General features: G+C 42.4%; 1 protein-coding gene across 12 annotated transcripts in view; it reads left to right on the forward strand.

Moving 5' to 3' along the window:
* MYO3A (myosin IIIA) overlaps positions 1-17623 on the forward strand; it is a 149283-nt gene that overhangs the window by 42065 nt on the left and 89595 nt on the right. For 10 of the 12 annotated variants that reach the window (XR_009758121.1, XM_061586685.1, XM_061586688.1 and 7 more), the window contains 4 exons: positions 2525-2601; positions 4810-4955; positions 7723-7788; positions 9149-9304. Coding sequence is in view for 11 of the 12 variants with exons in the window: in XM_061586685.1 (XP_061442669.1) it covers positions 2525-2601; positions 4810-4955; positions 7723-7788; positions 9149-9304 (445 nt within the window). In the remaining variant the exon portion in view is untranslated. Of the gene's footprint in view, positions 1-2524; positions 2602-4809; positions 4956-7722; positions 7789-9148; positions 9305-17623 lie in introns of those variants that run through there. The other 2 variants (XM_061586696.1, XM_061586692.1) reach the window with 2 other exon arrangements.

Below are 17623 nucleotides of genomic sequence, written 5' to 3' on the forward strand. Positions count from 1 at the left end.
AGGGAGGAAAAAAAGAAGTTCAGGTCAAAGATTCTTTAAGTTGCAGTTCTTATAACAGCCTGCTGAGATGGAATAAGTTCAGGTAGCCTGATGGAATGGTGGCTGCTCAGTGACAACTGAGGGAGAGCCAAAGGCATCTTCTCTCTTTCCGCTTTGCAACCTGATGGTGAAGAAAAGGCAGCCGCTGGCCTCTCAGCAGAGGCAATTGAATAATCCTGCTTTGCCAGTGTTCTGCCAGGGTTGAAAACCTTTTCTCTGCAGCTTAAGTTTATCATTTTTAGTCTAGCTTCTCTGGTGATTATTTGTTGTTGTTTTGAGGCTTGCTTGCTGCTCTTGATATTTTGTTTTGGTATATTTTTTCTGTATTTGCCACAATATCCTCTTGGATTGTCTCTGTAGCTAAGAGCTGGTAGCACTTTTTCGCAGTAGTTCTACTCCTACTTACACAACCAGGTTCATCATGTTTTGATGTTCATTTGTACCACTGTACACCACTTACAGAGCAATCCAACTCAGGGGAAGCCAGTGTAAGTTGTGCTGGAGCAAGAGAAGCCAGGGTAAACCTCCGCCGTATCCATTTGCCGTTCAGCAGCCTTTGGGTTGGCTGAATGCTGGCTCAGCTGGGAGTTGCATGCAGGGACCAAAAAGTAAACGACTGCTCTCCCAAATACCCCTACTGGAGAGTAAGCCCTCTCCATATACTTCTGTCGTAATTATGTTCTTAGACCGACTTTTCCCGCGGCATAACATTTGCCTGAATTGGGAGCACTCCGAGCATGAGTTGGATGTGACCTAAGTCCCCTCATCTCAGCCCCTCCCTGACACGCCCCTGACATGCCCCCGGAATGCCCCTTTTTGGGGACTTATGCAGGCTTATGCCGGCTGAGCCCTGGCTGACCTGGGCTGAGGGACTTACACCAGCGTAGCCTGGCTGAGCCAAGACCCAGCTGGAGATCTGACACCTCCAACTCCCCTCAGCCCGTCATAAATGCAAGCTGAATTGTGCCCTTAGAAATATATTAAAATTAACTATTTTACAGTTTGATTTATTTTTCTGCTTTTTAAAAAAATAACTGGTGTTAGCTGCTTTGGACATCTCCATCTGAAGGGGAAAAGTGGTATATAAATTACAGACAGACAGATGGGTATGAGTCAAGATGTGACTGTGGAGCCATGAACAGAAGCCAGGCTGGTTCTTTAACTGTTACTATGTGCTTTATGACCCTTTCTGGGAAGACATCTGCCGCAAGGGAGAGGTGTGGCTGCCAGCCATCCCAATGTGAGTTAATTGTGGTGAACTTCTGTGGAATGGTGATATTTTTGGCCTTGCCAACTGCTATTTTTATTTCTCTATTTTAGGCATTATTCTCTTTTCTGTTTAGTTTTAAGCCGCTAAATTAGGTTGATTTGTATTGATGTATGACAAATCGATGTGTCATGAATTCCCTGAAAACTGAAAGTTTTAAAACCATTGATGCAGGCTGTAATGTAGGTTTTAGTAACAGTTTGTGTTCTGTGTGAGTGCATTTTCCATTATGTATATGTTTAGATGTGCTTCAGCTTAACGGATCCTAGCACAAATTTACTATAACAGCAGTTCTTGCTTAATGCAGTCTTCATGCAATTTGTTTATTTATTTTTATTTTTTACAGTTGATAGTACTTTTAACAGAAGGATGCATATACCATTCAGATATATCCTGAGGCTGAAATGAAATGAATGAAGAAATTACTCGTATAGCTGAGATTTGTTTATTTTTCAGATCAGGTGGTTTTGTCTATGCTCAAAACCTTTGTGGATGTGGAAGCTGCAGGCTCCAATTCAGCATCTCTGGTGTTCATGTTGGGATGGCAGTGTTAGGCTGTGAGCACACCAGTTGCCTGTGGCAAAGCATTTTTATTGGCCATACCTGGAGGGGGGACAGGTTGATATGCCAATCAGTTGTGAAATTTGTTTGAAAAGATTTTTTTTAAAAACGCACTTGAGCTGAACCCACCAGGTTTTACAGTAAAAAAGGGCAGGGTATGACTAGCATTGTGTGGCCCCCAGCAGAACAGTGAGTGTGTCTCTACTCTTAAAAAGGGTAACACTAATGTCTTTTTAAAAAAAACATGCATCATGCCTTAAATAAAAGGGTAGTTTGACTCTCAGGTTCTGGTTGTGGTTTCCTGCTACTAAGAAAAGGACAAAGAAATACTGTAATCATTGGTCCCAAAAAATGTGCAGTCAAGTTCCTTGTAAAAACTCTAATTTAGAACTAAATTCAAACCCTTTTCAAGCCACCGGCAGTGAGGGAAAAATGCTTTTTCTTTTGCAAAAGCAGGGTGGGTGGGAAGGATATTTACCAGCCTAAATGGTGGGGCATTGCTTGTTGGCAGAGAGCTGCAAAAGTGCTACTAAGCTTTTGAAAGAGAAATGCCATGCTGGAACAAAATTATGAGGATTACTAGGATGTGATACTCTCTGGATGGAATTCCGTAAGCCATCAACGTGTCACTTGCTTCAGTTGTCTTGCTTCCTTTAGGTGTATCAGCTCAGCTGACCAGCAGTCGTCTCCGTCGGAATACATCAGTAGGAACTCCTTTTTGGATGGCTCCTGAGGTTAGATGAGATTTTATTAATTCCTAGTTTGGGATTGTGATTGTTTGTGCTTCTCTGCTTCTCTTGTCATCTGTCACTTTCTGTCCCTTCCCTCTCCTCAAGTTTCTAGCTCTCTATGTTGTGACGCTATTAAATCCTTTGTGTGGAAATCCTTTCATTTGATTGGTGTTGAGGTTATTTAAATAGGCTATAGCCAAGATTATGTTTTGGCATTATTCACTTGGGTCCAACAAAACCACTACCTTGCACTGGAGTTTCTCTGCAGAGAAAAAGTCTGTAGTGCTATGTCCTGTTATATGAATTCTTGGGAGTTTAACAGTGTTTATAGGTTTGTCACAGAAACCTCTTGGCTACATACATGATATGTATTTATAAATGTGTTTATTTACCTCTTTAGCTCACTTTACACATGGCATATTCTTCGCCATGTAAACTTCCTTAAGGAAAGAAAAAAAACAAAATAAGACCTGGGAAACTGAGTATGTTCTGTTGCTCTCCCTACATCCAACTGCCAAACCAAATATTTAACTGCCAAGGAATTATTATAGAAGGGATATAGGTAGTGAAATGTAGAGTCAAAAGCGAACAGTTAACCAACACTCTGTTCATTTTGTTTTTTGCTTATTCTCTGCAGACTATTAACTGCAGAGGTTGGTTAGTTTCTCCTGCCCAAGTGTATCATGCTAACTGTGGTGAAATGCGATACTTGGATCGCTGGAGATTTATAATGGTTTTCAGGGAATTGAGCTGTTTTATGGATCACAAAGGAATGTTAGCAAAAGAGCTGCTCTTCTGGGGATGTCTGCACAGTGTGACCCACAGCTGACAACCAGATTGGAAGCTCACAAGTGGAACCTGAGCACAACAGCCCTCTTCCCAATTGAAATTCCCAGCAACTCGTATATAAAGGCATACTGCTTCCAACAGGGGAGGGAGAACATAGGCAAAATAGCTAGTAGCCGTTGATAGCTTTATCCTCCATGAATTTGTCTAATCCTCTTTTAAAGCCAAAGCTAAGCATGGTCTGCCATGTGCTTGACCGACACACTCTTTTTGCTGTACCAGGCAGGTAAACACAGAAAAAACACAGGACTTTTTTGAACCTGGTGGGTCTCAAGTTGTATAGGCTTAGTTTAGGATATGGATCAGGCAGCCTACTCAGGCAGATATATCCTAATTCTGGAATGCATCTGGTTGGGTCCTTGTTCTTCAAATGTGATAAAGAGGTCATTTTGTCACCTCCTAAGCTTATTAAGCTACTAACCATGAAGGCTATGCCCTGCCTCTATGGTTGGAGGCAGTATGCTTCTGAATACCAGTTGCCGGGAACTGCAGGAGGGGAGAATGCTCTTGCGCTCAGGTCCTGCTTACAGGCTTCCCTTGGCATCTGGTTGGCTACTGTGTGAACAGGATGCTGGACTATATGGGCCACTGGCCTGATCCAGCAGGCTTTTTTTATGTTCTTATTAAGTCAGTGCCTTGCTAAGGCCTTGTCAATTATTTGCTACAGCTATAGTTCAAGGGAGAGAGCCAGTATGGTGTAGTGGTTAAGACCTTGGAGACCAGGGTTCAAATCCCCACACAGCCATGAAGTTGACCTTGGGCCAGTTGCTGCCTCTCAGCCTCAGAGGAAGGCAATGGTAAACCCGCTCTGAAAACTGCTAACCATGAAAACCCTATTCATAGGCTCCCCATAAGTCAGGATCAATTTGAAGACAGTCCATTTCCATTTTTTCATAGTTCAAGGGAGTAATTATTTTGGGCCCAGTGTCAAGGCCTTCATTTGGTCCTGGATAGGGCTCATCCAATCTAGAAGGAAGATATATGGAATTCCTTTTTTAAGGGGGAGGGGGAGCTAAATGCTTCGGGCAGACACTTTGTTGCCATGGTGACAGCTGTGAAAACGTGGGTTAGTACTTTCCTCCATCCTCTGTGTGTTATTACAGTATAGAGTCACAGTTTAAAGTGTCTCAGTCTCATGGCTGTCATTCTCTGGCAGCATGGATTATCAAAATACCGTTTAATACTTTTCAGAATATGTCCACTTCAAAATACAAAAGGCCTGTAATTACAGGCTGTACTGATTGCTGCAACGACAGCAACAAAAAAGCTTAAGAACATGTTTCAGATGAAAACAAGGTGACTGCAAAATTCCTGTCTGGCAGCACCTCCAATCAAATGCTGTTATTTAATTTTATATTTTAATAGGTGATTGCATGTGAGCAGCAGTTGGACAGTTCCTACGATGCCAGATGTGATGCATGGTCACTGGGTATCACTGCTATAGAGTTAGGTGATGGAGATCCACCTTTGGCTGATTTGCATCCTATGAGAGCTCTGTTCAAAATACCAAGGTACTGTCTCATGTATGCTCAGTTGGGCAGGCAAATTGACCACATGGGGGGGGAATTAACAGGTCTGTAAAATGTATTTCACCTGTGCAATAGCAGACTCTTATGGTGGCGATGCCTATCTCTGCCCTCAAATGTGATTGGAGACCGAAAATCAAACTCACTGGATCCTCCATGAGAGCAGACAAGTGGAGCTTTCTACCAAAGAGATACTGGAGTCTTATCCTATGCCATGTTTTGGAAAGGCATGAATAAGTCCTTATCTTGGAAGCAGGTAGATATTTGCATAAATATAGTACTGGGTACCAAATTTAGCTTAGCATTCATACCAGTGGTAGCCAATATGGTACCTTTAGATGTCATTGGACTCCAATTCCCATAAGCCTCAGGGAAGCTGGGAGTTGTAGTCTAAAAACATCTGGAAGGAACAATATTGGCTATCAGTGATACACTAGTTTTCTAGGTTATATCCCTATATTTCTCCTACTGAAAAGAAGGGTGGGATATAAATTAAATAAATAAATAAATTACATTCTTTTCTTCGGTTTTACAAAATACCATAGCAGTGTACAAAAAGTATAAAAATACAACCAACAAAAACAGATAAAACAGTTCTACAAAGAGAAACCAGATACTGTCCATGAGTCAACTCGCCCTTCTGGGAAAGCCTGTAAAAATAATAATAATTTTTAAAAAAGATTTTTAACATCCAAAAAAATGTGTGCCATGTCAGAGCCTGTCTAACTTCAGTGGGCAGTGTGTTCCACAAGGCAGGTGCTTGTGCGCTGAAAGACCTAGTCTGAGCCGCCCTGGAATGAATCTCTAGTGCATGTGGCACCAAAAGGAGGAACAGGCAGGTATATGGTGGGTAAAAGAGTCCTCAAATATCCTGGTCCAAAGTTGTTTGGGTCTTTGTACGCTAACAGTAAAACCTTAAATTTGGCCCAGTAATGTATTAGCAGCTCGTGCAGTCCCTTCAGCACTGGAGTGATGTGTTGACGGAAGGCAAGCCTGGTCACAAGGCATGCTGCTGAACTCTGCACTAGCTGCAGCTTCCAGATCAAACTATTTCCAGCAGCGAGCAGATATTTGAATTTCCACACAATTGGGTTTGATGTAGGTTCCATCAGGAGCAGTGCTACATGGGGTAGAGGTGGGAGAAATTCCAATGGCAGCTGGCTGGGGCAGCAGCTGTTGTCTGGCACTCCTCTCAGTGCCGGGGGGGGGGAAATTAAAGGGCCCCACCTGGCCCAGCAGAGGCATGCCCATGTGCTGATGCCAGGACTGTACCTATTACAAGATTATTTTAAAACTTCTGCATTGGTCAAGCAATTGACCAACAGGTCATTATTATGATCCTAAGGGAATTAGAAGTAAAAAAAAAATTGTTAATCCTGTCAATATCATTACCAAGTGGTAAGAGGTTTCATGGGGTTCCTGCATGTACCCTGAGTTAGTTTTGTAGAATGAAGGTCACTGGAGACGTATGGCATTTCTGTGTTATAAGGTTTTGTTTATACATATATATTCAGGCTGAGCACAAGATGGAAGATTCAGAGCATTAACACACAAACAGATCCTGCTTGTCCATTAAGCTTCTTGGTGCTCCCCACCCAAAGCCGTAGCACTGGATTCTCACAGAAAGCCAGGCTGCATACACATGACATTTTATGCTAGAATCAATGAAGACTAAGTACTTCTTTTTTCTACGTAGTCCACGAACAATCTAGATCATGCCAGTGGGAAGTGTATCTAGGTGGGCATGGCAATGGGAAGTGTATCAACACCTACCCAATGACATTGTGGGTAGGCAATCACAATTGCCACTTCATTCACCTGGGCCTTATGCAGGCAGGAAAAGGTGTCTGATAACCTAATCTAGAGGAGGGTTTTCAAATGTGTATCACGTGACCACACCTTTCCTTGTGGACAGCGAGATGTTGAACCAATCTAATTTAAAACAGTATGTCAAGGATGAGCATGTACAATTCTGGATTGAGAAACTGCATTTATCCACTACAAGTGGGGTAGTGTACATACGCAGCCCAAGTCAGCTTCTCTGTGACCCTTTCAGACCCATGTCCATGACTGCCAGTCCGTTGTTCACTTTCAAATACACATAGACACCATGATGACATCACTTCAGCCAGGAGAGGAAGAAAGAAAAGCCATGGCCTCTTTTGTTCACTTTCCAGAATTGTCTACAGCCATTTAATTTCTGTGACAACACTTTGGCCCAAGCTTACATAACAAAGGAGATACTTAATAAACCTAGCCAGCACTATTTAGTTAACAAAATTAACTGGTTTGACCATTTTAGCAGTCCTCCTCTTCTACAGACCCCAGCCTTACAGCTGTAGAATTATTAGGTGGGGTGGGTGGGTTTCTGATCCAGCCTCCCATTTCATTACAATACAAACCAAAGAATTGTAAAGCCTACGATTGCAAGGAACTTGTCACCGCATAAATAATGATGAATAGGTCATTAGTTATATCATTTTGTTAGAATGCGGGAAAATGTCTGCATTTCTTGATTTATTTGATAGAGATTTAAAATCCTCCTTTTCATAAACCATGTAACATTAAGACAATCAATGGTGCATTATACTTTTCTAAACAATGCTCCTTTTAAACTAGAGGAAATCATTTTTAATGACTCTTTCACAAACCCATTACTCAGCTTGACTCCTCTCACTCTTTTTTTGTTAAAAATTCATTTAAGCCTATTGTAATTCTACTTGTTAACCTATTTTAATACCATCTTCCACAGGAATCCGCCTCCTACATTACGGCAGCCAGAGATATGGTCGTCTGAATTCAATGACTTTATCAGCAAGTGAGTGACAATGGAGCCATTTAAAAATAAATCAGTGCATAAAAGCACACCGTGCGGTTAAAAATAATGTAGCTGTATTTGTTCAAATAGCATCCCAAACATTCAGACAGTAACGTTCAGGTAAACTGCGGAGTAACTTTTACACCGTTATGAAGGATCTGCAATACAGAAAACACAGAGCAAATTCCCCTATCTAGAAACTATTAATTTTTTAAAAAGTATTTGTAGCATAGGTTTTTATTTATTTATATTTAGGACATTTCTGTCCTGCCCTTCTTCCATTATGGAACTCAAGGTGGCATAAGGGTTCCATCATAGGGTTCACAGGCAATCTCCCATCCAGGCGCTAACCAGATCTTGGCCTGCTTTGCTTTAGCAAGGTGACTCCATCATGTGCTCTCAGACCAAGCTCATGTTTTTATTATATCTCGGGAATACATAACGCTCTTTAGAGGTGCAACAGTGGCCTCAACACAGGCAAAGATGAAGGTTTGGGGAGGGCTGTAGCTTAGTGGTAGAGCATCTGATTTGCATGCAAAAGGCCCAGGTTCAATCCTATCCCTAGCTTTGGCTGGGAAGAGTATCTTGTCTGAAATCCTGGAGAGCTACTGCCAATCAGCGTGGACAATACTGAGCTCGATGGACCAATGTGCAATGTTCCGACTTGGTACAGGACAGCTCCCTATATTCCTCTGTATATGGTCCATTGGTCACAGAAGCCATGTTCCCTTGACAATTGGTAGGTTACGCCACCTCTTTTTTTAGGAGAGGTTTACTCCTAGAAACTGCCTGGCCACCCTGTCTAAAAAAAGCAGAGCTTGGAAAAGTTACTTTTTTGAACTACATCTCCCATCAGCCCCAGCCAGCATGGCCACTGGATTGGGCTGATGGGAGTTATAGTTCAAAAAAGTAACTTTTCCAAGCTCTGAAAAAAAGGTTAAGAGGAGAGAGGTTCTATGTAATTCATGTTGTTCCAGTGCCATATTGCTCTTTTAAAATGTACGTTTGTTTGTTTACTGAACTTATAAATAATGCTCTCTGTGCATTGTACAAAAGGAGAACAATATTAAAGCAGAAAATGCACAAAAATACAACAGTATAAATGCAGCAATTTAAAAGGGAGCTGAAACCAGAACAAGCTGCCAATCTGGAGCTCCCTTGCCCTCGCTGGTGCCTTCCCCCGCCTCATTCCAGTCCTGGCGAACACAGCACTGCTGGGCTAGCAAGGCGCTGGTGCCGGAGGCCCCTTCCACATGCCACTACTGCTTGCAGTCAGACTTCTTTCCCTACTCTCTGCTGCCACCTGTCCTTTTATTACCTAATTGTATTTCCTAAAAGATGTGCTTTTCTGGCGGTGCAGGTGTTTGACCAAAGATTATGAGAAACGCCCAACAGTATCTAACCTGCTGCAACATGATTTTGTGAAGCAGGTGGAGGGCAAGGAGAATCTCCTGCAGATGCAGCTGATGGAATTCATTAACGTTCATCAGCAAATGGGAATCACAGAAAAAGCAAGGTATTTTTATTTGTCTTCGTATAAAAACCTGCATTCTTAAAGACCATTTATTTAAATTATTTTTTTTAAAAAACCTCTATTTTATGTATCTTTCTCATTTAATTTTTACTAAGGTGACCCATTTAAGTAGTGAGCATCTCTGCAAACCAATGAAGGAGCTAGATTTTGAACTGAAATTTGAAAAGAGCCCACCTTCAAAGCAGCAGGGGGTGCGGCGGAAAGAGAGAATATTCCAAGGCAGTTGGGAAAAAGAAAGAAGGTTCAGACAGAGGTGAAGAGGAGAGTGAAAAAGGAGGGAGATTGTTTAATAGTCTAAGAATTGACTGTGAGCTGATGTTAGCACTTGATAGGGCTTGTTGGTTTAACAAGAGAAGGCATGCCATGAGAATTTGAGCAGGGGTGTTCAACCATGCACGTGCCCCCACTTGAATTCTGCCAAGTAGAATACTGTTTGCACCCTGCACCCTCTAAGCCTGCTACTCCATTCTCTAAAGCAAGGGTAGCTAACATGGATCCTTCCAGATTTTTTTGGACTACAACTCTCATAATCTATGACCATTGGCCATGCTGGCTAGAGCTGATGGAAGATGTTGTCCAAAACATCTGGAAAGAACCGCACATTGGCTTCCTCTGCCCTAAAGAACAAAGAACTCACCTTGAGGGCTAGGAACAAAGTAGGAGGCAGTGGATGGCCTCCTTGAAGATGAGAGATGGCCACTGGGCATCTGTACCCTTTCTCTGATTGTTTGTATGCTGACAAGTATTATTTATTTGTTTGTTTGTTTGTTTGTTTGTTTATTAAATTTATATCCCGCCCTTCTTCCCAGTAGGAGCCCAGGGCGGCAGACAAAGGCACTAAAAACAATCTAAAACATAAAAACAGACTTTAAAATATATTACAACAAAACATCTTTAAAAACATCATTTTAAAAAAGCTTTAAAAACATCATAAAAAACAAATTCCAACACAGACGCAGACTGGGATAAGGTCTCTACTTAAAAGGCTTGTTGAAAGAGGAAGGTCTTCAGTAGGCACCAAAAAGGTAACAAGAGATGGTGCCTGTCTAATATTTAAGGGGAGGGAATTCCAAAGGGTAGGTGCCACTACATTAAAGATCCACTTCCTATGTTGTGCAGAACAGAGCTCCTGATAAGATGGTATCTGCAGGAGGCCCTCACCTGCAGAACGTAGTGATCGACTGGGTATATAAGGGGTAAGGCGATCTTTCAGGTATCCTGGTCCCAAGCTGTTTAGGGCTTTGTACACCACAATTAGAACCTTGAACTAGCCCAGTAGCTAATAGGCAGCCAGCAGCAGGGTGAAATGCTGGCGATATCCTGCCCCAGTGAGCAGTCGCACCACTGCATTTTGCACCAGCTGCAGCTTCCAGACCAACTTCAAGGGCAGCCTTACATAGAGTGCATTACAGTAATCAAGCCTGGAGGTTATCAGTTCATGGACAACAGTGGTCAGGCTATCCTGGTCCAGAAATGGCTACCGCTGTCTTACCAGCCAAAGCTGGTACAAAGCATTCCTAGCCACTGAGGTCACCTGGACCTCTAGTGACAAAGATTGATCCAGGAGCACCTCTAGACTACACACCTGCTCTTTCAGAGGTAGTATGACCCCATCCAAAACAGGCAACCGGCCAATTATCTGAACTAGGAAACCACCAACCCACAGCGCCTCCGTCTTGCTAGGATTCAGAGTCAGTTTATTGGCCCTCATCCAGCCCACCACCGAGTCCAGGCAGCGGTCCAGGGCTTGCACCGATTCAGATATTACCGAGAAATAGAGCTGGGTATCATCAGCGTACTACTGACATCTCGCCCCAGATCTCCTGATGACTGCTCCCAAGGGCTTCATATAGATGTTAAACAGCATGGGGAACAAGATGGTACTCTGCGGCACCCCACAGCACAACTGCTAGGGGACTGAAAGACAATCACCCAGTGCTGTTCTCTGAAAATAACCATGGATGTAGGATTGAAGCCATTGTAAAACAGTGCCTCCAATACCCATTTCACTAAGTCGACTCAGAAGGATATCATGGTCAATAGTGTCAAAAGCCACTGAGAGATTAAGTAAGAATAACAGGGTTGCACTCTCCCTGCCCTTCTCCCAATAAAGGTCATCCATCAGGGCGACCAAGGCCAATTCAGTCCCATAACCAGGCTTGAGCCCAGACTGAAATGGGTCAAGATAATCTTTTCATCCAAGAGTACTTGCAATTGCTGTGCCACAACCCTCTCAATCACCTTCCCTAATAATGGGGTATTTGCAACTGGGCGGTAGTTGTGACAGCCCAATGGGTCCAGGGTGGTTTTTTTCAGGAGTGGTCGGATCACCGCTTCTTTCAGGGCAGCTGGAACCACTCCACAATGATGCATTGACCACACCCTGGATCCACCCAGTCAAACCCCCTCTGCAAACTATAATGAGCCAAGAAGGCCAAAGGTCGAGAGGACATGATGCTGACCTCATCATCACGAGCAGCCTGTCCACGTCATCAGGCCATATAAACTGAAACCGATCCCAAGAAGTTGCAGCAGATGGTTGCACTGGACACCTCACTGGGGACTACGGTAGATGTGGATGGGGCATCAAGATTGCTGCAGAGATGAGCAATTTTACCCTCAAAGTGCCTTGCAAACAATCTACAGTGGGCCTCTGGAGGGTCTAAAACTCCATTTCCTAGAGTTGATGTCAACAGATCCCTGACAATACAGAAGAGTATTTTTTTTCTCCGTCAGGGATCATAGAGTTTGAACACCAACCCCCATGATCCCCAGCAAAACAAAAATGTAGTCATTTTCACTTTTCAAATAGTCTGGGGAAGAAGAGACCCAGTGGGCTTCTCCTGCTTTTGAGGATGCTACCTCTATTGCTTAATACCCCATCATGCCTCCCAGTATGATCTCTCCCCACCCCATCCCGCTAGGGGATGGAAACAGGGAATTGGGTCCTTTGAGCATACTTGTTCAAATGCTTCAAAAAAATCCTTTGGAGAGTTTCCTATGTTTGAATGGAACAACTGAAGGACCAGATTCCTTTTTGGGTGAGCACAAGGCTAATCGCCTGTCACTAAATAAGACTGTGTCTGTTCTGGTATGTATATACTACTGCTACTACATTTCTATCCCACCTTTCCTCCAAGGAGCTCAAGATGGTATATCCATTGTACTTTCCTTGTTCTCCATGTTTAGATTAAGGCTAAGAGGCACTGACTGGTCCAACCTCACTCAGTGAGCTTCATGGCTGAATGGAGATTTGAACCCTGGTCTCCCAAGTCCTAGTCTGACACTCGAACCACCACACCAGCTTGGTCTGTCTATGTCTCTGGAATAGAATTACTATCTGAGCCTTCCTGAGTTGAGGGAGATTTTTTTCCCCTTCCTCTTACACAATATTAGAATCCCCTCTCGCAAAATACTAGAATGAAAGTAAATTCAGGACAGACAAAATGAAATCAGACTTTTTCATGCAGTGTATAGTCAAACTACAAGCAGGGATGACCACCAATTAGAAAAGGGATTAGACAAATTCATGAAGGATATAGCTACCAGTGGCTACCAGTCATAATTTATTTATTTATTTATTTATTTTATTTCATTTTTAAACCGCCCATAGCGAATAGCTCTCTGGGCAGTGTACAAAAGATTAAAAGTACAGAAATACAAAATATCACAATAAATAAACTGAAACAAAGAGATTTAAAATTGTAACATTAAACGCTTTAAAATGCCTGGGAGCATAGCCAGGTCTTAACCTGGCGCCGAAAAGATAGAAGCGTCGGCGCCAGGCGTATTTCTTCGGGGAGGCTATTCCACAATAATGGCTGCATACTACCTTCCACATTGGAGGTAGAATGCTTCTGAGTACGGGTTGCTGGGGTACCGGTTGCTGGCGAACACAAGAGGGGAGAGCACTGTTGTGCTCAGGTCGACCTTCCCATAGCCATCTGATTGGGCATGGTAAGAACTGGATGGGCCTTTTGGTCTGATCCAACAGGGCTCTTCTTACATTCTTAAAACCCTTGGTGGTTGACACCTACCAGGAAGGTGCAGCCGGTGAGGGCTTATGGAAAAGTATTCCTCTTAAAATGTATAGTAGGATTCAACCACCCACACATCTGTTAGCCACTTATTTAATGCATGTACACACACTCAGAATTTCCTCTTGGAGGTAATCTGGAATAGTTCTTTTAGGGCTTTCTTCTGGTGTTCCAGTTCAAGTATATATTTGAGTGGACCTTTGCTAGGAACTTGGATGGCTTTAAAAGAGGGTTAGATAAATCCATGGAGGATAAGGCTTTCAATGACTACTAGCCATGTTGGCTATGCTCTTCCTCCATTGTCAGAGGCAGTATGCTTCTGAATACCAGGTGCTGGAAAACCACAGGAAGGGAGAGTGCTCTTGCACTCAGGTCCTGCTTGTGGACATCCCATAGGCATCAGGTTGGCCACTATGAGAACAGGAGGACATGGGGCTAGATTGGCCACTGGACTCATCTGCTTACGTTCTTATGAACACTCAGTAGATATTTTCGTGTGCCTCAAACCTTGGTCTGAACAGTAGGCACAGCGTAACTCTTCCTAACAATTCCATCAGACCTCCCATACAAGAGAGAAATATGAGAAATATCATAGAGATACACATCTAGGACATGGCTCCCACTGCACTGGAAAACTGTAGGTATGCTGCTAATATTTGGACATGCATGATGTTGATTGGTATAATGCCACTGGGTAAACACAGGGCATATAAGGAAAGTTTTTTATTGTCTCTTGTGAAAGAAGATGTTTTTGTTTGATCGAAGCCAGGGGTGGAGAACCTGTGGCCCTCCCAATGTTGCTGAGCTCCCAACTCCCATCAGTCAGAGCAAGCATGGCCAATGATCAGGGATGATGGGGGTTGTAGTCCAGCAACATCAGAAGGGCCACAGGTTCTCCACCCCTGGTCTATGCATAACACGTGACTTCACAAAGCTGAATCCAACCCACTAGTCATGTATTGTTATTGGCCAAGTGCTGGGAAGCTCCCCTGTTCTTGTAGTGCCAGTCAAGCAATCCTTTGCGCTCCCCCATACATAACTGATCAGCTGTGTTCAGCTTGGTAGGTCACACACTGTGCAAGCCTTGGCTAAGCAATTGCCCGTAGGGAATTTGTTGATATATGTAGAATACACTTTATGGGGTCTTTTAAGTGTCCTCATAGGTTTAATACTATTGAAGAGCTTCAGCATGAATAATGGGGGCAAAAACAAACCCTTACTTTACACAAGAAAGAAATGTGTGGCCAGAAATAATGCACCCTGTAGAAGGGGGTATTTTCATTCTTGTTCTAAGGGTATTTATCGGTGTTTCCCATGCATAATGAAGCTCACAGAATCTTGCAGTCTTGCATGAAATTGCTATCACTGTTTTGGCTCAGTGTTGAAATCTTTGAAACAACTTCATCAAAGTAATGAGTTGTACTCAGAGAAGACCCTTTGAAATTAATAAACCTAAATTTGTCGTGTTCATTAACTTCAATAGGTCTACTCTGAGTAAGACTAGTGCTGAATACACAGTGTGAAAATTGGAGGGAGAAATATCAATAATTTAAGATATGCAGACGATGCCATACTACTAGCAGAAACCAGTAATGATTTGAAACGAATGCTGATGAAAGTTAAAGAGGAAAGGACAAAAGCAGGACTACAGCTGAACGTCAAGAAGACTGAAGTAAAGACAACAGAAGATTTATGTAACTTTAAAGTCAACAATGAGGACATTGAACTTGTCAAGGATTATCAATACCTTGGCACAGTCCTTAACCAAAATGGAGACAACAGTCAAGAAATCAGAAGAAGGCTAGGACTTGGAAGGGCAGCTATTCCCTTCACTTCTCAGTTTGAACATACGAAGCTACGTTGTATAGAGTCAGACCACTGCTCCATACAGCTCAGTACTGTCTACACTGACTGGCAGCGGCTATCCAGGATCCAGACTGGAGACTGGCTTTGACATTAGTCTTTTATCTAGCTCTTGACACACAGCTCTCATACAAGTTTTTTGTAGCCCTACCCAGAAATAACAGGGACCTTTTGCATGCCAAGTCATGTGCTCATCCACATGACCCCTCCTTCAGAGGTATAGCCTCCTACAACAGGACTACAACCAGCCACCTTCTGCCCCAGTTCTGATTGATGAGCCAGCCAAGTCAGCCAGCCAGGAACATAGAAACAGTCTTTCCTTCATTCCAGTTCAAATAAGTGATCATCTGTCTCAGAAGTGGTAACTACCAGCAAGTCTCTCTGAAATTCCTTGCTTCATTCCATTATCCAACGTATGTTTGCGATATTCCACCCATTTGGATTTGGTACTGAATTTTCCATTAATCCACTTATTCTCTGTTGTTGCAGACCAGATTTTTATGTAGTGATTTTCTGTGGCTATTTTTTTTAAAAAGCCTCTAAAATATCAATATTAAGAACTATAGTTTTATCAATATTTCATTTATCAATATATCCTTTCAAAATATTGACATTGCCTTCAAATTATCCTTTAAAATTATCAATATTAATATCAAAAATGTTTTGATAGATTGGGGAAGATTGATAAAAGCAGCGGCTAGCAGACAAAGAAGGAAATCAGACTGATACCAGCCTGTTAGATTGATGGAATGCTTTCAATCCAGCCCTGGCCCATGGATCCAATCCCTAATCCACACACAATCTATATCTATTGCGTATTTTTTTGCCCCTAAAAAGTGCTTCTTGAGAAACTGGTTTCGTTCCAAAAAATAAGAAAGTATTGCAGATTGATTCTACATTACCCTGCAGAGTGTCCATTTGAAAACAGATGAAAACAAATGTAGGCAGTCCCAGAAATGGGGGGTGTATTCACTCCTGCCCAGTGGTGTTCTGGATATGTGTATAGCAAGATCACAATCATCACTTCCTCCTTAATTCACCTGGGACATGTGCAGGGAGGAAAAGGCGCAGATAACTTAATCAAGGGGAGGGTTTTCAAATGTGTAGCAGATACCTACATCCACCCTTGTGGACAGCAGGATCTAGAATCAATCTACATTTAAAGCAACATGTTGAGGACAAGCATGAATGATTCTATATTAAGAAAAAGTACATTTTTGTAGTACAAATGGGTTTGTATGCTGCCATAGAACTTTTGCTGTGCCTCCTTTATAGCTTCAGCACTTATTCTGTCATTAAAAAAAAGAGGAGCTATCAATATGGTTATTTCCCTGCAGCAAGATTAACCTCTGTTTATATTCATGACTGTCTTAGGCCTAAGGCAAATGAGCCTTGCAATGAATTATCCTATGCTATCCTATGCTATCCTATCCTAATGGAGCGAGAAATGCCAGATGTCCAAGCTGGATTTAGAAAAGGAAGAGGTACCAGAGATCATATCGCAAACATACGTTGGATAATGGAACAGACCAAGGAATTTCAGAAGAAAATCACCCTGTGCTTTATAGATTACAGCAAAGCCTTTGATTGTGTAGATCATGGAAAACTATGGAAGATTTTAAAAGAACTGTGGGTGCCACAGCATCTGATTGTCCTGATGTGCAACCTATACTCTGGAGAAGAGGCTACTGTAAGGACAGAATATGGAGAAACCGATTGGTTCCCAATTGGAAAGGGTGTGAGACAGGGGTGTTTTATCACTCTATTTGTTTATTCTATATGCAGAACATATGCGGAAAGTGGGATTGGACCAATATGAAGGAGGTGTGAAAATTGGTGGCAGAAATATCAATAATTTAAGATATGCAGACGATACCATACTACTAGCAGAAACCAATAATGATTTGAAACAAATGCTGTTGAAAGTTAAAGAGGACAGCACAAAAGCAGGAATACAGCTGACCATCAAGAAGACTAAAGCAATGACAACAAAATATTTATGTAACTTTACAGTTGACAATGAGGACATGGAACTTGTCAAAGATTGTCAGTACCTTGGCACAGTCCTTAACCAAAATGGAGACAACAGTCAAGAAATCAGAAGAAGACTAGGACTGAGGAGGGCAGCTGTGAGAGAACTAGAAAAGGTCCTCAAATGCAAAGATGTATCACTGAACACTAAAGTCAGGATCATTCAGACCATGATATTCCCTATCTCTATGTATGAATGTGAAAGTTGGACAGTGAAAAAAGTGGATAAGAGAAAAATCAACTCATTTGAAATGTGGTGTTGGAGGAGAGCTTTGCGGGTATCATGGACCATGAAAAAGACAAATAATTGGGTGTTAGAACAAATTAAACCAGAACTATCACTAGAAGCTCTATGTATGGATGTGAAAGT

The sequence above is a fragment of the Rhineura floridana genome, chromosome 10 (genome assembly GCF_030035675.1).
Source record: "Rhineura floridana isolate rRhiFlo1 chromosome 10, rRhiFlo1.hap2, whole genome shotgun sequence".
NCBI classification, from domain to species: domain Eukaryota; kingdom Metazoa; phylum Chordata; class Lepidosauria; order Squamata; family Rhineuridae; genus Rhineura; species Rhineura floridana.